Genomic DNA, 22,358 nt, shown 5'->3' on the forward strand with positions numbered 1-22,358 from the left:
AGCTGAAGCACTCTATATCCAATCAACTACTTTGAAGCATTGGGAATATTCTTATGTGAAGAAGCAGCAGTAATTTTGTATGCAAGATGATCCCATAAACAAGGATGCACTAATTTGTTTTTTGCATTATTGGTGAGGGAAGAATGTTGGCCACGACTGCCTGCCCTCCAAATGATACCAAAGGCTCTTTCATGCCTATCTGAATCACTGGACGTGGCAGGTAGCAATGTAACACAGACACGAGTTATAAACATATTGTCAATTATTTGATCTATTGTTACAAGAGAATCACTGTTAATTCTGTGCCAGCTAGTTGACTTTCAGAAAAAATATGTTTGTAAAAAAAAACAAACTCAAGTAAGATAAAATGAGTCAGCACAAAATTGAAACTAGATCTTCAGACAGCGATAGCTGGATGATTAATAGACTTTTTGTTCACTTCCAAACTAATTGTCAGTTATTATAAAACCCAATGGCATGCAATTCACACGATAAAATTATTTTACATTTGTCTACCATCAACAAAAAAGATTCACGAAATTAATGCTGGAACGATCTGATTTTGCCAGATGCTGAAATCTATACGCATTTCAGGGGTCAATCGTTGTCAGTGTTTGGTGGTAGAAAGGTATTTGTAGCCATTGACTTCCGTTCTCGTTTGACAGGACGATGTGAATGTGTAGGAAATGTGGTGTTCGTCTTCTAGTCAGCATACTAGGATGCTTCAAACTAAGATGCACACTTAACGAACTGAAGAATCCGTCATGCAAGGAGACCTATTGTGGAAGTGCTGTTTGATCTACATGTACGTACGAGCAGGGTCGATCCGCAGAGTGTTGCATTGCAGAAGAAACTGAGTGAAATCTACAGAACGGAACCGCTTGTAGTGGGTGAGGAGCAATGCAGTGATTAGTCTGCAACTATGAGCTTCCACGACACTAATAGTAATAAAGAACGATATTGAGAGCTAAAAAACGTCGTTTTGGCACATTATTAGGCTGATCGTAGTCTGAACATACGATTTGAAACAATTAAAATATCATTTTAGCTCCAAGTAAATCAAAACGTACGAGGTATCCAATGTATCCAAAGTCTCTTTTTTATACCGCTATGTGAATCATTTACATGTTTAGAGCTATTTATTTGAATGTATTAATACACAGAATTGTCCGGAGAGCTTTAGATTTTGCTAGAAACCTCAACTTCAGTTCATCCAACGGCGTTGATGTGATTGTGAAGGATAACTGGAAAGCAAAAGCCTCAAAAGATTTTATATTCATTTGCTAATCGAGTTCTCCAAAGTTTGCAGTCAATTATAATAAAGCAGTGATTTCACTGTCAACAGTATCTTATAGTCACCACCTAAGTTACACCGGAGAAGTTTAACTTAGGCGCATTTTGTTTACGTAAGACGAATTTTACTGTCTGTAATCGACTAATTATTGAAAAATGTGCTGAAGAAATTGCAGATGCTTCTATGATTACTTGCTTCTTTCACATACAACCCTTTTATAAATATCAGTTTGATAGCTTAAATTACGGATGAGGCAAAACATTGTAACACTGCTCTTTGGCGAGAAGATGCAATGAATGCTCTACTGTGCAGGCTTATGTGAAAACCCACTGTTCGTTTAGAGGGGAGTGATTATGCCTTATAGTCCTGCTGAAAAAGGAACAGACTGCTGCATGCCATTAGGCGTACTGTAAACTGTACTAAACCAGGTCACTGTTGCTGATAATGCTGCTTGGAACTTGAGATGTCAGCTCACATTCAGGTACAAAAAGGACTTTCTGAAACAAGAAAAAGTGTATAATTGGAAATTTCTTTAGCAAGCAACATTGTGTAGTGCCATTTGTAGTCAAGTACTGCAGTAGTTTGGGAACACGGTAAAATTTAAAATACTTAAAAATGTTTTATACTTAATGAAAAATATATATTTTTAATTTTGAAGTAAACCTTTTTGATTCTTGAAGTAAAATGTACGATCCTTTGCGATGATTCCAATCAATAGTAATTTGTGTTATTCTGAGTTTGAATCAATGTGTACAGATTCATTATTTGTGCATTAATTTCAACTTCTGAAACATAAACACTAATATACTTCTGAACAAAAATTAAGTTTGTGCATAGTGTATCATCACCTGTTGTTATTCCTTCTATATCATGACAGACTGTTTATCTTTTTTTCTGTTAGACATTACAAGTGGATAAGGAAAGATGTACAGCACATTCAGTCCAAAGGAGCCTGGGCCAAGCCTGTCCGATGTGCACCAATACAGTCAGTGGTTGGCAAGCAGGCATGAAGCTAGTTTATTACCAATGAAAGAAGACTTGGCTCTATGGTTGACAAATTTACTAGGTAAGATTACAATTTTAATGCTTGGTACTTGATTTGAATAATTGAAAATGAGAACTATTTTAAGCTTGCCCAGGGGCTTTGGAAGTAGTTCAGCCATTGAGCAGATTCCTCCTAAAACAGTATCTGAGGCAGAATGTACACATACAAAAATATTGCACAGGAGAAAATCTATGATGGTTGATGGTTCATCTAGCCTGTCCGATAAATCAATGCTGTTTTTACAGGAATCTTGGTGTTGTTTGAATCTTTACACCCTTCCAGTTTTTCAATACACAGTTACTTCCTTAATTCTAAGTGTACATATATAAAATAATTAGTTTGAATTTTCAATTTACTTTTGTAGAATTATTTTGGTTGCAAGTCTGAGCCTTTAAAGATAAGAACAGAACCTTGTAGTTTGAAAGTTTGTTAAACCAGATTATGCATCTTGTTCAATTATTTGTGGAGTTCAATTTTGGTACATCTATGAGTCTTACATATTATTAATAAAGTTATTGAGTCTTTTTGACTTGAAGAATTGATATCAGTTGTGCACCCAAGTCCTTGGTTACTTGTGAGGAATGCCATGGTAGATCTATTTTTATTAATGTTTACAGTATAGTTAGTATTGCAAGTTGCTGAACCTTTAGGCAATGTTGTTTCATCTTGAGGAAGGAACCATGCACCAGTCATTATTACCCTAACATAATATGACTCATTATTGGCTTATATTAATTTACTTAAGTTTACCAGGCATGCTTTTTAAGGGTCTTAGTTTAATCATAGGAGGACTTATTAACCTAATGGCCAGAATTTTCTGCTCATCAGGCAGGCGGGCGCCCGAACGAGTGTAAAATGACGCACGATGATGTCGGGCGAGCGCAGTCGCATGATATTTCGGTCGGTGAGCGCGTGCGGGAGTTGTCAGCGCACCCACTGACAATTAACAAGCCTATTAAGGCTATTAAAGATTTAATTGAATTAATTTTTTTCACTGCCTGTCCAACCTTATGGTTGGTGGGCAGGTGAAAAGGCCAAGTGGCCTTTGGATTTTTTGCGAAACCTTATCCACTGGCAGGATGAGGTTTCGATCCGTCATTAAAAAAATAAAAAATTTTCAAACTAATTTCTAACATGTCCCTGCTCATGAGAGTCACATGAGGGGATATGTTTTTAACATTTTTAAATTCCTTTTTTATTTTTCAAAATCTTCATCTCCCTAAGGCAGCCCTGTGCTTCACAGAGCTTTTCCTGCACACACCCGTGTGAATTTGCACGCTCGTCCTCCTTTCCCCGCCACATAGGCAGCGCTGAGCTCTGCAGCGCACATTTTGCTGGGTGGGCTTTAATTGGCCCGCCAGCGTGAAATTGCAATCGGCTTCCCGACCGCTCCCACTCACCCTCGCCAAACCCGCTGGACGAGGGCAAAATCCTGGCCAATGAGTGGGAAAGACTAAAGAGTAGATTTTTCTCTTCACTGTGTTGTGAATATTCCGTTCATGATTCATGTTAATATTTTAGGGGTAATGTTTAGTTCTGGGAAGATTATTGTTATAAAGGTAAGGCAATTAAAGTATTGGGTTTTAGTGATTGCAAAACACCTAAGGAAATGGCAGTTCAAAAGGTCATCCATGGTTGTTTAATAAATTCAGAAGGCAGGAGTATAAAACAGTAGGTGAGTTTACTTAGCTGGAGAACTGGAGACATGATGTCTACACTACTTACAAAGAAGTGCAGTCCAGAGAGACATTTTTGTTTTAGGAGTTAAAGCTAAATTATCTTAAAAACATTCAGTAAACCCTGAAAGGCCATAAAACCCATTTACTTTATCAGATTTTAAAAAACATTATAAATAAGGGATAGCCCAGAGCAGGCTGCTTCATCATGGAGATGGGTAGATCTTAGGAAGGCTCTCTGGTTTCAGTTTATCTCAGTGTTTGATTGGAGGAGTTTTTAGTTGTAGTTTGGACCTCGTGTGGTTTGCAGCTCATTGAAAGAAGTTAACCAAAATAAATGACAGTTAGACAGACCTGCACTGTAAGTGGAGTAAAACACTAACTTCATCATTGACTGTGTGGAAGGTGGGTGAGGCTTAATCTCAATTTGAATCTTGTAAGGGATCAGAAGCTGGAAGATTATCTAGATTGAATCTAGAGGGAGAATCTGCAGTGGGCTTCACAGTGCCTTATTGCAAAATAAAGTAACCAGCAGAATAGCTTGGAAGTATTGGAAAAGTAACCAGAACAAGGGGCTGAGACAGACAAGAGAGGGTCAATGAAAGTTTTATCTATGAGAATAGCTGGAGCTGAGGAGAATTCTCCAGAGGGCTATGGCATACTTATGGGTTGTCCTTACAGAAGTAAATAACTTTAAGATTGATGTGTCTTATAAGAGAATTCTTGGGGAAAATAGGAAGTAAGCCTGGGTGAATAACATATATAGTTATAAACCATATTATTAAGTTAATAGTGTTTGTTTAGTTTAAATCTTTTATATACAATAAAATTTGCTTTGTTTGAAATCTTGTGGTATAGTCCTGTTTGTTAAAATGAGGCATTCGTATTTCTTTTTAAATGTTAACCGTTCCTAAATGGATCGTAACACCTGCGCCTGGGAAATTGGCACTCCCCATGATAAGTGGAGATTAGAAACTAGTAAAGACCTATTACATGGGTTTTCTGCCTTCAGGCTCCCCAGGATTTCCTGGGATTTCCATTATTCTTAAATTGATCTGCAACTGTAGTATGTTCAGACCCAGCATTGCTATTATAGGGCAGGATTTTCTGGCTCCGTGAGATCGGGAAAATTAGTTTACCGCCGTCGTAAAAGTAGTCCAGGATCGTCTGCTGCAGCCATCAATGGCTGGCCATGTTTCCTGCCACAGAACATCAGGAAAGACATTTAAATGCATAATGCAGTTGCATCTCATTATAAGGGCTACTTGCTGGAATCATTCCCCCACACTGGATCAAGAGGGCAGGTCGGTATCCAATTAGACAGACGTGTTTTACAACAGTATATAAGTGAAGTGCACCTGGCAACCTGCACTTCGCTCGTGACTTAACATCTGTCATAGGGAAAATGTTAGAAGCTATTAATAAAGAAGCTATAACAGGGCACAAAGTAATCAGGCAGAGTCAACATTGTCAACTTATTGGAGTTCTTTGGGGAAGTAACATGTGCTGTGGATAAAGGGGAACCAGTGGATGTATTGTACTTAGATTTCCAGAAGGCATTTGATAAAGTGCCACATCAAAGGTTATTGCAAAAAATAAAAGCTCATGGTATAGCCGGTAACATATTGACATTGATAGAAGATTGGTTGGCTAACAGGAAGCAGAGAGTAGGCATAAATGGGTCTTTTTCAGGTTGGCAAAATGTAATGAGTGGTGTACCACAGGGATCACTGTTGGGACCTCAGCTGTTTACAATTTATATAAATGATTTGGATGAAGGGTTGGATGGGATGGTTGCCAAATTTGCTGATGACACAAAGATACGTAAGAAAGAAAGTTGTGAAGAGAGCATAAGGAGCTTACAAAAAGATATAGATAGGTTAAGTGAGTGGGCAAAGATCTGACAAATGGAGTACAATGTGAGAAAATGTGAAATTGTCCATTTTGGCAGGAAGAATAAAAGAGAAGCGTATTATCTATATGGTGAGAGATTGCAGAGCTCTGAGATGCAGCGGGACCTGGGTGTCTTAGTGCATGAATCACAAAAGGTTAGTATGCAGGTACAGCAAGTAATTAGGAAAGCTAATAGAATGTTATCATTTATGCGAGGGGAATTGAGTACAAAAGTAGGGAGATTATGCTTCAGTTATACAGATCACTAGTGAGACCACATCTGGAGTACTGTGTACAGTATTGGTCACCTTATTCAAGGAAGGATGTAAATGCGTTGGAAGCAGATCAGAGAAGATTTACCAGACTAATACCTGGAATGGGTGGGTTGTCTTATGAAGAAAGATTGGACAGACTAGGCTTGTATCTGCTGGAGTTTGGAAGAATTAGAGGTGACTTGATTGAAACATATAAGATCCTGAGGGGTATTGACAGGGTGGATGTGGAGAGGATGTTTCGCCTTGTGGGAGAATGTAGAACTAGGGGTCATTATTTAAAAATAAGGGGTCACCCATTTAAAATGGAGATGAGACAAAATTTTCCTCTCAAAAGTTCGTGAGTCTTTGGAACTTTCTTCCTGAAAAGGCGGTGGAAGCAAAGCCTTTGAATATTTTTGAGGGAGAAGTGGATAGATTATTGGTAAGCAAGGGGGTGATAGGTTATTGAAGGTAGGTGGGATGCAGATTTGAGTTTACTATCAAATCAGCCATGATCTTCTTAAATGGTGGAGCAGGCTCGATGGGCCGAATGGCCTACTCCTGCTCCTTGTTCATATGTTCGTGTGACTTCAAGGTTCATTTGCCTATCTTGCATGGCGCAGCGCTCATGGCAAGTCAGACTCAGCACCAGGCTTCGCCGGCAGCACCACATTGCTTTCAGGGGGGTGCCAGAGGCAAGTCTCTACCAGACCAGCGGTAAGGCAAGGTTTGCTTTTAACGTGCTGCAGGGCAAAGCCTTCACTGAGAAAGGGGGGAAACTGGCCTGAGGCAATGGAAGGAGCTCTAGGGCAAGGCCTCCACTGGGGAAGGGGGGAAACTGGCCTGAGGCAATGGAAGGAGCTCTAGGGCAAAGCCTCCACTGGGGAAGGGGGGAAACTGGCCTGATGCAAGGGAGGGGGCTGCAGGGCAAGGCCTCCACTGGGGAAGGGGGTAAACTAGCTTAAGGAGAGAGAAGGGGCTGCAGGGCAAGGCCCCCATTGGGGAAGGGGGTAAACTAGCTTGAGGAGGGGGAAAGAGCTGCAGGGCAAGGCCTCCAATGGGGAAGGGGGAAAACTGGCCTGAGGCAAGGGAAGGGGCGGCAGGGCAAGGCCTGCACTGGGGAAGGGGGCAAACTGGCCTGAAGAAAGGGAAGGGGCTGAAGGCCAAGGCCTCCACTGGGAGTAAGACTGGGGAAGGTTGCATTCAGACACATGACTGGGGGTGGAGGGTAGGATTCGGTGGGGAAGTATCCTCAGCGCCAGGCTGGGGAGAGAGTTGGTTACAGATTGACATAAGCGACTTTGGGCCAGAATAGGAGGATCACTGAATGAAGAAGCACTTCCATGTTGAGCTTGCCAAGACTGTCCTTGTCCCAGTCCAGGCAGGGGGAGGGCATGTCAGTATGTCAGTCCAGCCTCAGTCATGCCCAGGATATTGCACACAGGGTATTGTAACATCACACGCATTGGTGGTTTCTGGCATCACACTGGGCCGCAGATGGCACACTCAGTCAGGGGAGGCATCTGCAGCTTTTAGATGGGGAAAAGATATTGTGGGGACGTTCGAGGGTGTCAGAAGGGTGGGTATATGGCAGATTGTGCAAGTGTCCTCAGGATGGGGAGGGGTGAGGTCCACACAGGACAGAGTCTCATCTACCTCATCATGTTCCGGGGGTAACAAAGGGATATCGACCACAATCATGATGGGATCAAAGAATACAGGAGTAGGATTGAGAGGTCTTGGAGGGAGCGAAACCTGAACATTAAACTCCTGCAGGATGATGGGAAAGATTTCCACACTCAAACAGGGAGGGTCAAAGCTGGTCTGGTGGTGAGACCGCAGCACCACCATCTTCCAATCTGCTGCAATGGCGCAGTATTGAAAGGAGGAGAAGCTTTGCTAGTGAGGGCTCTGAGGGCCAATTGGAGAGCAGGTACATGCACTTGGGGGGCCGATTAAAGGGGCACCCAACTGATCTGTGCATTCCTAAATGAGGAGAGATGCACAGCTGAGACATGTTAGGAGCCTTTCAATGACAATGCAGGGAATCAGGATAGTGAAGTTATGATGTGCTTTCATTCGAGACTAATCCTGCAAAGTGGCACTAATCAATCACCTGGTATTAACCCTTTGTTCACAGCATGGAGATTCCCCAGAGCAGTAATGCACAGTAGAGCAATTGGGCAACTGGACAAGCTTCAGTACAAGCTACAATAGTAACAATTGTCGAAGAAGAGAATCTTCAGGCCCCCCTCAAAAAATTCAGTTCTTGACTTAACATCTTCCCTTGTGTATCCCAAAGAGTGTGGCATTAGAGTGCAGTGAATGAGGATCCAAGCACCTAGCCAAAGCAAAGCAGCCAGTCATGTAAAGAGGCTGGAGGGGTGGGGGGGTGGGGGGGGGGCGGTGGTGTAGTGGGGGGGAGTGGGGGGTGGTGGGGTGGGGGAGTTGGGGGGTGAGGCGCACCTGCACTGGCCTGGATTTTTGGGGCGATTAGTTTCCGAAACTGGAACAAAGCCCTTGAACCCACGTTCACTAACGAGTCATTGACAGAAAAAGGATTTGCAGGCTGGTGCTGACTCATGTCTGTTTCTCATTGATGCCGCAGAGAGATCATCAGAAAGATGGAAAACAAAAACAGAATTACCTGGAAAAACTCAGCAGGTCTGGCAGCATCGGCGGAGAAGAAAAGAGTTGACGTTTCGAGTCCTCATGACCGCTGAAGGGTCATGAGGACTCGAAACGTCAACTCTTTTCTTCTCCGCCGATGCTGCCAGACCTGCTGAGTTTTTCCAGGTAATTCTGTTTTTGTTTTGGATTTCCAGCATTCGCAGTAGTTTTTTGTTTTTATCAGAAAGATGGAGCCTGGATTTATTGCTGCCTTCATAGTCACACACAGGCAAGAGAGAAGAAGGAGAAAATTGGAATGGAGGCACCAGGCTCACCAAAGGGAGGAGTGAAACCCTCAAGACCAGGGGCAGTAGGGCCTACTCCAGATGCAGAAGCACCGTGCATAGGCACCTCACAAGACCATTGCGTGCACAGAATTCGTATATCTTATCTGCAGATGAGTGAGAGACAGTGCCACTGACCCCTCCGCCTGTCCAGAGATCTGGTGACTCAAATTTGCCACATTCTGTGGGAGTTGTTGCCACGGGGACTGGGAAGGAATCCACTGCCACTGGCTCTGAGAATAGTCGCTGCACTGAACTTCTACATGAGTGACTCCTTCCAGGATTCTACTGGAGACTTTGCAGGATCTCTCAGGCATTCACTCACAAATGCTCACATGAGGTGACAGGCACCATTTTTGCTAAGGCCCACAATTACGTCAACTTTGATAGACATCAAACAAGCCAGTATCCCAGAGCAGCGGGCTTTGCAGAGATTTCCGGATTCCCACAGGTACAGGGTGCTATCGACTGCACTCATTTGGCTACACAAGCACTCCAACACATAAATAGGAAAGGCATCCACTCGCTCAGTGTACAGCTGGCCTGTGGCCTTAAGAAACTTATCATGTAGGTTTGCGCAAGATACCCAGGAAGTGTCAACAACTCTTATAGCTTGAGTAAATTGCAGATCCCGGACAGCAGATCTGGAAGAACCCTCCAGTGCACTCCCCAGAGGGTTTTACTGATCATCGTGGCTTGCTGCGCTCTGCACAACCTGGCACTGCAAAGGTGGGGAGGAGATGCCGACAAGGAGGAGCTGCACGTCTCCTCCGATGAGGAGGACATCGAAGGGGATAATGGAATTGAGTCCGAAGATGCCGAGGCTGCAGGGGAAGAGCCCATAGCATGAATCAGACAAGGCAGGCATGTGCGTGACACCCTCATAGCCACCAGATTCCACAAGGAGGATGACGAGTTGCAGTTAGTATCTTCTTGGAACTCTGCCAGATCTGTCCAGGCATTGGAATTGCATCTTTAAGATGTCTATGGTCTGCTCCATCAATGCTCGGGTAACGGCATGAGCATTGTTGGTCTCCACCATGGGCCAACATTAACATCAGCGTTGCTATTCCTCTCATTTCAACCATACACTTCAATATGAGAGTAAATAGTTACACATCAGGCTCACATTGTCCCGATCCTTTGAAGGATGATGAAACCTCGGGAATATGTGTCCTTACTGAGATGCGGTACTAATTGGAGGAGGGAGTCCTGGCATCAGATGTCAGAAGGCGCTGACCCTTCAAGCATCTCTCCACATCCCAGTCACAATGGCAGCCTATAAGAGCCAGGAACTGTTCCATTATCCTCAGGGGACTCCTAGATGTACGCCTTCAATCTGACAAAGCTCCTCAAAAAGATCTATCTCCAGCAATGGGACAACGCATTCTGTGTAAACTTGATGGTGAAACTGATAGGTGACACTTAGGCCAAGGCAGCCGAGGATGTTCCACAGGTATGTATCTATTCAGAGATGACTCAATCCTGTGTGTTACCTTCTTCTCTATCACATTAACATCTGGCACTCTCAGTTAGGTATGCTGGCCCGCTTTTATCCTCACCTTACTATGCATGTGGACCACCTGAAGATGACGACGTTCAACCGCCTGCATGCCAGACATTAAAATCCCTTGTCTTTAAGACACACATTGTGCCCTTGCAAACTCCAAAATGCTCAGAAACCATGAGGCCATCAAGGCGATGAGTCGTTATTAATAAAGAGCAGACGTCAGCTTCAGTACATCCGCACTCCTATCCCATTGCTCCGCTCAGCATTGTCTAAAGCTACAGTGTGTGCTTTCAGAGAATGCTCAAAGGCTTTGTTGACTACCAAAAATCATCATTTGTCATTAGCATCACACATCTTGGTGAGTGCTTAGTTGATGGGACGCACAGTGCTGCATCCCAACCTTGTGACGAGAACATGGTGGCTGCAATACAGACAAGTACAGGTTGAGAAACGATCAAGGTTGTAGGTTCAAGCACCAGGGAAATAATGTGGCTGAGGGACCAGAGCTTTGGCACGTTGAGGTGGCGAGGTGCTCCCACTTATTGGTAAGCTTAGCAGATGTAGACTTGGAAAGTCGGAAACGCGGTTAGCAGACAGGAACACACACAAGCTTTTAGTAAGGCCTTGTAGCATGAAAATCCTGCTGGATAACAGAGAGCACATGGAGATGCATGATATATGACACTTCTCCATGCGGAAACACATCTCTCCTTGCACACTATGCCTTCACCTTTCAAGAAGAAAGACAAGATAGGAGAACACCTCTGCCTCAATCTTACAGAGCCAAGAATAAACATGATATGACCCTGCAAAGCATGTGAACGAGGTTCCTTCCACAAGCACACTGAACATCAAGGTCCAGGCATCACTAGTGTCGAGAATGATCTGAAAAAGGGGCACACACTTTGGTGATATGGTAGCACAGTACATAGACGAGAGACCCGTGAAAGCGATGCCTATGATAAATGGAGGAAGGTACCATGATATCACACCTGATTGACTGCAACACAGTTCATCATAAAAAGGAGGCATACATAAGAGAAGATGTGAAATTGGTGTGATTATATTTACATTTATGAACATTATGTTCATTTTGTGAACACCCATGCCACCATTGTGCTCCTAAATTTTTCTAACTTTCCTAACCCTACCGCTACATTTGGGTGCATCCCCAGCATCCACCATGGAGGTGGAGGCAGTGTGCTGACTGCTACCCCCTGTTGTCTGTGATGACTTTTGTGGGTGTCCTCTGGAGGGCTGGGACCTGGAGGCCCCGGCCTGCTTTAGGTGTCCTGCTGTGGGACAGTGGACCTCCTTGGCCTGTGGAGCTGGAGGTGATGGGGTCACAAGAAGAGAGAATTGGGATCAGCTGGACACTCTTGGAGTCACCTGGGTGGATGGCCCTGGGGTGCCATCTGCTGGTCCTCCTCCCTATGGGTGCTCGAGGGCCCCTGGCTGACTCCTTGAGGAGAAGGGGCAGCTGGAGTGAGATCGAGGTGCCCTGCTCCCCACTTGCATAGCCACTGATGGATGCCACCAGGGGGTACAACGATGGGGTGCAGCTCCTGCATCAATGTAGGACCAATGTCCTGGACCAAGGTCTCTATGTTGGTCGCCATCCTGACCTCGGTGCATTGACATGCTGGCGCTATCATCTCAGTCTAAACGCGGACGGACGCCTCCATCGTCCATTGCAATCTTAGGAATGCAGCTGACATCCCTTCTGGATGTTCCCTTGATTATCGCTGCGTCTCCACCAACTGATTTAGGACCAAGTCCAGAGGCTCGTAATCTGACTCAGACTGAACCGATTTGTCCGAGTGCCAATGTCCTCGGCCGTCCCTGACTCTGCCTGCTATGCTCACCAGATTGTGACCCTTAGCCTGCTCTAGAACTAGGTCCCACCGCCGTGTGCGTCTCTGCGCTGGTGGAGGATGTTGGTGAATGCTGTGATGGGTCTTTTACTGTGGTGTCTTTAGGATCCTCATCTGAGGTGTCATCGGGGCTCGAGCTAAGGGCCTGGCTGGTTGAGACTGTCGGGCGCTTGGCTGAGGTTCCCGTAAAATAAAGTAGAGATAATTAAGGCATGGCAGGCGACTCAAAAACAGGACAATGCATTCACCATGTGGTTGACTGAGGGATAAGCCTGTGCAGGATACTCAGATGGGCGTTTGCCGCCGACCTCACTGTCGCTGAGGCACGGCCCATGCCCTCTCCGGCCAGTTTGGTTTTAGAACTGAGAGAGGACCTTGAGTTCTGGCACTCCACCCCAGCCCTGGGACCTCTCCCTGTGATTGTATTCAATCTTGTCCTGCATAAAGAAAGATGGAGAGAGCGTGAGCAAGACGCATGCCAGCACAGATGATATGGATGCCTGGCATGTGTGGGTGGTGAAGGGAGCCATGGACACGATGAGGACACAGTCTTTAGAGGAGATGAGCCCAGATGGGGATGTGAGAGGGCCTGAGAGTGAATGGTGATATCCCTTGAGCTAGCAGCGAGTGAGAAGCCAGTGACTGTGGGGTGGGCTTGTGAGTCTGTGAGTTGAGAGTGATCAGATGGTTGACTTACCCTGGAAGCACGGATGAGGTCATTCATCCTCTTTCTGCAGCCAATGCCTGATCTCTTCTGTGCATGCAGCGTTGGTACTGACCACCACTGCCACCGCCTCCCAAGCCAGATTGATGAGCATGCTGGACCTCCTGCAGACAGAATGGATGTAGAGGATATCATGGTGGGCCTTGACTAAAAGGTGTTCCAGTGAGGCGTTACTGAATTAGGGTGCTGCCATCTTCTTGGCTTTCAGGGCCATGTATACAGTGGAACAGTCCTGAGCTGAAGACATTGAGAACGCTGTGTGCGGCTGTACTTTAAATATGGCGCCCAGAATGAGGAAGCGATGAGCTCACAGTGGGGCGGGCAAATCAAAGGACACTCGCCAGCGATCTGTCTTGTTTCCCGTGTAGGCATATTTAATGAGGCAGGAAATGGAAGATGCGGTGCGAAAACCTGCCATTGCGGCTGGCACGTAAAACGCCAATTTTCACACCCGCCACCACACTTAGTGCATTAAGGGGAAAATCCTGCCTATAATATGAGAAGGGTGCTTTTGATTTCCCCTCTCATTTTGCTGTGGATCCACTCATTGGACATCCCAGGGTAAGGGCTACCTGAAGACAGCTGGTGCAATAGGCTCTCCCAGCAGATTGCAGGGTTCTGGAGTAGGCTGAAGATTATGTAGTCAAATTTCAAAATATTTGCTGGCCCTCCATATAAGGCTTCTGATTACTGGTTCCAGTGGCAGCTAGAAATCCCATGATAACAGCTTAGGCTGCTTGAAATGAATGCTATTGGCCAAGTTCTCTGGGCAAGCTTATCACTTGCGAGTGGTCTATTCAAATAAGGAATAGGATCTTCTATTGCAAAAATTGTTGTGGCTGACCCTCCTGAGCTGCCTTTGCAGGTAAGCCTGTGCCATTTGCCAGCTCAAGCGCATTTTTCAGAAAGCTTAAAACAATGTACTTTACACCCTTTTCTACATAGGTGATTTGACTAAATCCAGTGTAAAATCATCTGCGAAAGTTCTGAGAAAAAAATGATTCAAAATAAAACCAGAAATTTCAGGTTCTACTGAAGGATACATACACAATATATTAGAACCTGCTTTTTTCTCTTCAGTGATGCTTTACATTTCCACAAATATTATTATATTATATTATATTACATTGTGCTTTCTGCTGTATTTCAGGTTTCTATAATTGGCAAATTGCCTTTTACTTTCACTGTAGGAAATACCTTGTGTGTTTTGCCCAGTATACCACTATAAACCTGGTGGGAGACTTACAACTTCTCAAAATAGTGGAGGTTCAGTTGTGACAGGTATTGTTTTTTTTGGTGGAGGTGATTTCCTGGTTGCATGTTAAGATGGGAAACCTCCACCTGTACCTTAAAAGACAAATGCCAGCTGGGTAAATGGTCAGGATAACCGACTCCAACACTGAGTTCCTGCTCCTGGCTCCAGAGGGATTCAGGGTATCACTAGTGGCTGGTAGGCTGTGAGTGGTACAACACTGACATGTTTCTTTTTGGCCTGAATTCCAGCATAATTAAAAAAAATCTAGGTGGGCCCGCTTGCTCAGGGCTGAAGAGATAATAGCCAGGTTTGGGACAGTTGTACGGTGTGCATGTCTGTGCAATTTCCCTCTTCCAATCATGAGTGGTTGGGTGCAAAGTTCCCAATTGACATAAGAACATAAGAAAATGGAGAAACTGGAGCTGACCCCTTTGGCCCTTTGAACCTGCTCTGCCATTCAGCAAAGTCATGGCTGTTCTTCTTCCTCTACTTTCCCACACTAGTCCCATGTCCCTTAATTCCCTTAGTACCCAAAAATCTACTTTATCCTGCCTTGAATATATCTAATGACTGGTCATCCACGGCTCTCTATGGTATAGAATTTCAAAGATTCACAACTCCTTGAGTGAAGAAATTTCCCCTCGCTCAGTCCTAAATGGCTGACCCCTTATTCTGAGATTGTGACCGGGGTTCTAGATTTCCCAACCAGGGAAACATTTTCTTAGCGTCTAACCTGTCAAGCCTATTAAGAATTTTATATTTTTCAATTAGTTTGCCTCTCATTCTTCTAAACTCCAGGGAATATGGCCAAAGCTACTCGATCTCTCCTCACAGGACAGATTTTGCAGGAATCAGTCCAGTGAACTTTCATTGGAGTCCCTCCAGGCAAAGTATTTCCTCCTTTAAACATAAGGAGATGGATTCCAAAGATGCACTTTAAGTGACATTTGCGTCTGCCTGTCCCATCTGACTGAGGTGCCCTCCTGGTGGCCCAGCAGACTCTGGCTGGATTAATATGGGTGGGCACCATCAGCCGTGATCCAGACCAGGATGATAACCTGAGGAATTATGAGCCGATATTTTCATGTGTGTTGTGACCATGGGACCCTTATCTATAAAGTGGGCTGGCCAGAACTAAGATAACCTTTTAAATTAAGTTGTTATTTGATTTGAATCAGATTTAGGGGTCAGGTAAATTTTGCAAAGTTGTCTGTTCTCAGAGATTTTACTCTCTAGTCATTTATATCCTTTTGTTTCAGATTAAATAAGCTTGGGAAAGTTGATAATATTGGAAATAATACATGGAGGAAGAAGAATTGCCCTGGTCACTCTGCAATTCCATTCAAAACGAAAATGTTTACCATTCTGTTCAACATAACAATTAGCAATTCTACCTGTTGATTAATTAGAAAGAGCAGTCTTGGTGGGTTGTATTTTCTTTCAAAAATGTTTAGGGGCTCAAATTCCTAGATTGAGACAATCCAGAGAACTGGAACAGATGGTTTCCTAATGTGCTTTAAAATTCTTTGACCTTTTAAGTGTGGTGGCTGGCTGCTGGGTGTCCGTGTAAACAGTATGAGAGTCAGATAACCCTGCATCATCTTATGCTTCTTCATGAAGTATCTTGGTTGTGTTATATCTGTTGCTGCAGTGATTCATTCTGCCTACTTCCTGGTGCATCCACTGCCATTTGAAAGTGGGTGTAGATGGGTTATCAGCTTGAGAGGTGACAGCTTCAACCGTGCCTTTCTCAGCTATGCACATGTTTTTGGATATTCCCGCATCATGTATGTGGCAGCAGACATCTGGGCAACAAAAAAGTTGGGGAAGCCCTGTGTAATGGGGCTGAATTTTCTGGTTGGTGGGGTGAGGGGGGGGTTGTGGAGCGGGTGCAGCAGGCGCGGGCAAGCGTGGAACCGATCACCGCCCGCAATTAAGGCCCGCCCAATGTAATGCGCGACTCCCGAGCATAGCGGGAGTAGATGGGCGGCGGTGGGAGTGCAATGACCGCTGGGTCCAATGGTGACCCAGCGGCCTGTTTAAATGAAGCGCTGGCAGCCTTTGCAAGGCTGCTCACAATGGCGAATGGAAGGACTCACCGGAGGGCTTCTGGTGAGCAGGCCAGTCTGGAGGGTAGGCCAGCAGAGCAGGCCAGCCTGGAGGGAAGGGTGGGGGGGCCAGTGTGCCCCTGTTTTTCAGATGATTGCCTTGCTGCCTCGAGGAGGTGGCAGCACGGCGGTAAATGCTGGCTCCCAGGATGGGAGGAGGAGCCCCCCCCCCCCCCCCCCGCCCCCAACATGATGAAACGTGCCTGGGAGGAGGTGGAGGTGGTGAGGTCCTGTGATGTGGTGCAGTGCACCTGGATCCAGTGTCACAAGCGCTTCAACAACTTGTTACGCTCTGGCAGGGTGAGTACCATGTTGGCATTGGTCATTAAACCCAGTAGGTTGGCTTACCCCATTGCTGCCCACTCCCCCCCTCCCCCCCACCCAACCACCACCTTGCCCCAAGTCTGAGTGTAGTGACTACATTGAATCATTGGCAGCACTTGTCCTTTGCTGGGTGGGCCAGCAGATATTGCCCATGCTGAGGTCAGCCAGAGAGGGTGATGAAGAGATGTGTTTTGCCCCAGCAGCCTGTGTTATACTGAGTCCTTCATGACTGGTTTGGGGGCAACCTGGAGGAGCTGCATCCAGGCGGTGTGTTTGAACTCTAGGACATGTCCAAGTCAGGGTGATGACATGTTGGGAGGGGAGCTCCAAGGTGGCATGGCAATGAGTCATCTGCTGCGCTCTGCGCTCCACGTGCTTGCGCCTCCTTGCTATTGGTGCAGCAGCTGCCTGGTGTTCCTGCGGACACCTCTAAGGGCACTCTAGATGAGGGCGGTAGCTCCTCCGCCCCTCTCCCAGTGACTGTAGCATCTGGTGAGGCTGCGACGACTGGTCAGATGCCAGTTGTGGAACTTGCAGCACCCTCCCAGGCGGGGCCAGCACAGACTCACGGGCCAAAGGACGGCTGCCAAGGCCATTGAGGCCAACAGGACAGCAGAGTCAGCAGGCTGTCTCAGATGCCACTGCGAGCGATGGGGCATCGCCAAGACGTAGCGCCCGGAAACAAAAACATAAGGCACCTTAGGCATACTACGGGTTTTTCACTGGTGCTTTCGTGTTGGCCCAAGATGAGGTCTTTATGATTTGTTTCTAATTGTAACACTTTTGTCTTTTTTTTGGAATAAGTTGGTTTGCTTGACATATTAAATTCAGATATGTCACCGTGGCTGAGGGTGCCTCTTTTCTTCTGCATATGTATGGTTTCCAAAACTGTTATGAGTGATTTGTTGAACATTCAGCTTTATTTACAAGGCTCTTAGTTACTGCTCCTAACATGGCAGATTTTGCTCTTAGGTGTCGAGTATCGAGCCTACAGCCCAGGCTTGTCCTGGTGGTCCATCTGTGGTGTGCTAGCTGAAGGTTCATTGGATTAAAGATTCCTGGGTGTCCCTGCGTCCCTGGAGTTTGCCCGGGTCAGCGTCTACCCCCTCAGCATTTCCCTGTGCTTGCTCATCCTCGGACTCACTGCTGGACTCATCGTGTGCAGCTGCAGCCACTGCGTCGACGTCTTCATCATCCACTGTGTCCCTCCTTTCCAGCGCAAGATTGTGGAAAGTGCAGCATGCAACCACTATCACCGAGACACGATCTGGGGGGTACTAGTGTGCCCCCTGAGCAGTCCAGGCATCTGAAGCGCATCTTGAGAAGACCGATGGTTCTCTCCACCACAGCCCTTGTGGGGCGTGGCTCCTATTGTACCGCTGCTCAGCTTCTGTTCTTGGATGGCGGAGAGGCCACCTTCTGAGGGGATAGCCCTTGTCATCCAGCAGCCATCCATCAGCTGGGCCAGAGCACTGAAGACCCCGGCACCTGGGAGTGCCTGAGGAAGTAGGTGTCGTGGAAGCTGCCTGGGTATCTTGCACAGACTTGAAGAATCAGCATCCTGTGATCACACACTATCTGCACGTTCATGGAGTGGGAGCCCTTCCTGTTGACGAAGGTACCGGGCTCACCTGCTGGCGCCTTGATGGTCACATGTGTACAGCCTATTGCAACCTGGACGTGGGGGAAGCCAGCAATCGCACTGAAGCCTCTGGCTCGCTGTGTCTGGCTTGCCTGGTCCCAACGGAAGTGGATGAAGGTCAATGCACGCCCAGACACGCCTGTAACGTGTTTGACACAAGTGTGGACAGCTGATTGGGAGACACTGCAAAGATCACCCACTGAGCCCTGGAAGGAGCCAGAGGCATAGAAGTTGAGGGCAGCTGTGACCTTCAAAGCCACTGGCATGGAGTGTCCACCCACACAGTTAGCGGAGATCACAGGCCCTATCATCTGACAGATATAGTTGACTGTTTCCCTTGAGAGACGGAGCCTCCTTTGGCACTGCACCTCAGACATATTGAGGCAGCTGCTTCGCCGCCTGTATACCCTGGCAGCAGATAGTGGCGTCTTCTGCGGCCCCTTCCGCCTTGGACTATCTCTTGGCCTTGCGCCCCTTGTGCCTGCGCCTGTCCTCCCAAAGGTGGCTCCCCTGGAGGCTGAATGTGCACTCCTGGCCTCCTCCCTCTTCTAGTCCTCCCTTCCTCCTCAGAGGAGCTGCCTGCAGTGGACAGTTCAGCTCCCATTCCCAGGCTAAGGGAAGGCTTCCTGAAACCTGTAGGACCAGAAAAGATTACTCACTGCAGAGTGCTGACCTGAAGGTTAAGAGTCCAGACCAAGCAGCTGGTATGCGTTTTGAAGTACTGCAGATCACGCAGGCAAGTTTCAAGAGCTTTCAAAAATAAATACTTGACTGTGCACATTTGTGACCCCAGTGAGCCCTCTTATCCTGTCCATGGATGAGGTTAATACAAATGAGTCCTACCTGCCTGCCCATTGCGCTTGTGCCCTGACCCGAAGATTGCACAGGCGCCAAAAAATTAGAGTCGATTGGTGAGTGAAGGGCTTTAAGTGGCCCGTTAATTAATGGCGGGTGCGCATCAGACATCATCGCGTGCCTGGCCAGTGAAATATCGCGATGGCACGCAGTGACGTTGGGACGCTCGCCCGACGTCACTGCGCGACATTTTACGTGTGGATGTGCGGGGCCCGCCCCTACACGTCAACTGGAAAATTCTGCCCATGGTGTTCTACCTTTGGTCTACCAGTATGTTGAAGAAATATAAGAGACCATGTTGCATTTTGGAGTTCAAGGTTTTATAGTACCAGTGGCAGGTGACTGTAAAACTACTGTATTGTCAAAAACCCACCTGGTTCACTAATGTCCTTAAGGGAAATTAATCTGTTCATACCTGGACGGGCATATGTACGAGCCCAGCCCTACATCTTAACTGCCCTCTGAAATGACCTAGCAAACTACTCAGTTGTATCTCAAGGACAAAAAGTGGTGGATGATAAATGTTGACAATGGCACCCACATCCTGTAAATGAATAAGAAAAACATATTGCCTGTTAAGCTAGAAGGCTTCTATCATAGCATTCTGAACAATGATGAGATGTACTTCAATTGGACAGGACCTCCTCTACCAGACTCTAATACAGGTGTCCATTGTAGTCGGTATACACTGCACAGTGCAATGCAGTGCTGAGGAGCCTTTTCCATGACTCTGCAGATGGATCTGGTGACTCCTGCACACTCATGGTCAATTGTTGTAAGGTGTTCTGAACAAACTGAAATGATACCAGTAGACAACTGTGCATGAAAAGCAATTTTTTTAATAAGCTGGGCCTGTGATATATAAATCTCTATGCCCTACAATTGCTGAAAGATACGACCTGGCTCTCTGGCCAGCAAGTTTTCCACTACTACTATCATGTGCTTCTTCTTGCTTGTGCTCACTGATTCAGGCAGGATAGATAGATGGACCCTAGATATATCCCATAGGCTAATTGTATCTGTCCTGCTGTTTGTGGCAGGTGGTCTAAGCGATGCAATGTGTTGTAAAATCTTTGTTTCTTTAAGGCCTCCATGCCTTCTCGCTGGATCATGTAAAATGCCTGCAGAAACCAAGGAAGAATACATCAGAATATTGGTTGCATGACACCATGGTTATATGTAGCGTCACTTGGATAACTGGTAGCCTTCTTGCTTTTGATTCAGGAGGTCATGGGTTCTGGGTCATTAGTTGGAGGCCAGCTGTAGATACTTGCGCAGGCATGTGGTTAATGGTTGGCTTGTGAAGTTGTGCCATTTTTAATTTGATTTTAAGAACATGTGGCTGCTTTCTCTAAATTTGTGAACTTGCATATAAGCATTTTAGTGTGTATCAGGAGAGGGAAGTATCAGTGTCAATAAACTATCATATTTTTCCTAATATTTTGTGGGATATTTTAAAGCAGGCTTGTGTGTGTGTGTGTGTGTGTGTGTGTGTGGGGCTAATTTAATTAAACTAGAGACAATTAGACTACAAGGTTGAAATTATCAAAGCTGTGATATGTAAAACAGGCATTTGAAGTGAAGATGAGTAAAGCTGGAGTGAGGTCAACAGATACGGTATGGATGAAATTAGCATTTTTAGATAAGCGGGAAAGCTGATTGATTTTCAAAGGGACACGATAAGACTTTTTTTACAACTGACAAGGTAAATAAGGCAAAGTGATTATGTTGATTTTTCCAAAAGTGCTGGTCATAATGAGAACATAAAAGATTGATATATTCTGGGAAAAGTAACTTCTAAAGACAAGTTGAAACAATGGGATTTATAGATCAAAAAGGGAGAAATATATTTAAAGAAGGATGGAAGACTGTGTGAGGTGTGGCCGTGTGAGAACCTTGAAAGGTGACTATGTGAAACAGACTTGGAAAAAAGCCTCGAGCTACCCTGCAGAAGTTTGTTGTTTCAGCAACCAAAGTTGTATTAAAAGCCTTTGGAACTCCATTGTCCAGTGGGTGCTTGTAGCAAAATTGCTGGATGACTTTATAAATTTGGAATCTATTTGGACTGTTGCCTTAAAGGGGGTGTGTAATTGGGAGTCTGGTTAAGTAGAAATTTTGGGAACTGTTATAACTGTGTAACTGTAATATTGTGTGTGTTTAAATTTGCTCTTCTTTCATTAATAAATGTTTTAATTTAAACTTTAAAATATCTACCGGTGGTAGTGGACTCATTACTTCTGACTTCAGTACACAAACCTTCTCGTAATAAATACAAATTGCAAAACTGTTGTGATAACATGGCCAAGTTTCCCTTGTGGATTTGGTCAACCTGGCAAATACCACCTGCTGCAACATAACATCAGTCACAGAGCCTAACGACAATTAAAGCTTGGTGGTAAATGTATGCCAAGCAGACTATACAGTTTGGGGCATATATAAAGGAACTGCCAATCTACGCCTATTCAGAGTCACAGAATTGCTTGATGAAGCTGCAAACCACATGTACAGCATGGTTATTCCAAGATCCTTGCAGCATTTATCCCTCTTCCTCAGCGCTCATCCCAGCTGCCCTCACCCCCAGGTTTACAATTATTGTCACTTATTACACATCCAAACAGATAGAAAAGGAAAATATGTTGGAATGAGGAATCTGAGGGAAGGTGTGTGTCCAATCCAGAGCCTGTAGACGTGCAGCCATCTTATGTTAGCGGTGTGCTTGGTGCCATATTTGGTGGACCAAGGCACAAATGCATTGCCATAGCAGCAATAGACCACCCTCTCAAAACATTGAGCAGAAATTTTCACTCGGTGGGCAGTCGGGCACACGCCCAACCCGCTTGAGCATAAAATGACGCGTGTTGAAGTCAGCCGACCGTGCCGATGTCAACGTGCAGTCATGCGATAGTTCGCTTGGCGGGGGCGCGCTGGAGCCGGCAGCGCGCCCGCCGAC

At 45.7% G+C, this 22,358-nt stretch overlaps 1 protein-coding gene across 4 annotated transcripts in view; it reads left to right on the forward strand.

Moving 5' to 3' along the window:
• The window catches only part of gas2a (growth arrest-specific 2a), a 234,078-nt gene that overhangs the window by 13,171 nt on the left and 198,549 nt on the right, over window positions 1-22,358 (forward strand). The window contains exons 4-5 of one of the 4 annotated variants that reach the window (XM_078549531.1): window positions 666-890; window positions 2,196-2,360. In XM_078549531.1, coding sequence (XP_078405657.1) covers window positions 2,219-2,360 — 142 coding nt within the window. In that variant the 5' untranslated portion in view covers window positions 666-890; window positions 2,196-2,218. Of the gene's footprint in view, window positions 1-658; window positions 891-1,703; window positions 1,776-2,195; window positions 2,361-22,358 lie in introns of those variants that run through there. The other 3 variants (XM_078549534.1, XM_078549533.1, XM_078549532.1) reach the window with 3 other exon arrangements.

This window comes from Cetorhinus maximus, chromosome 9, assembly GCF_964194155.1.
Source record: "Cetorhinus maximus chromosome 9, sCetMax3.hap1.1, whole genome shotgun sequence".
Classification (NCBI taxonomy): Eukaryota; Metazoa; Chordata; class Chondrichthyes; order Lamniformes; family Cetorhinidae; genus Cetorhinus; species Cetorhinus maximus.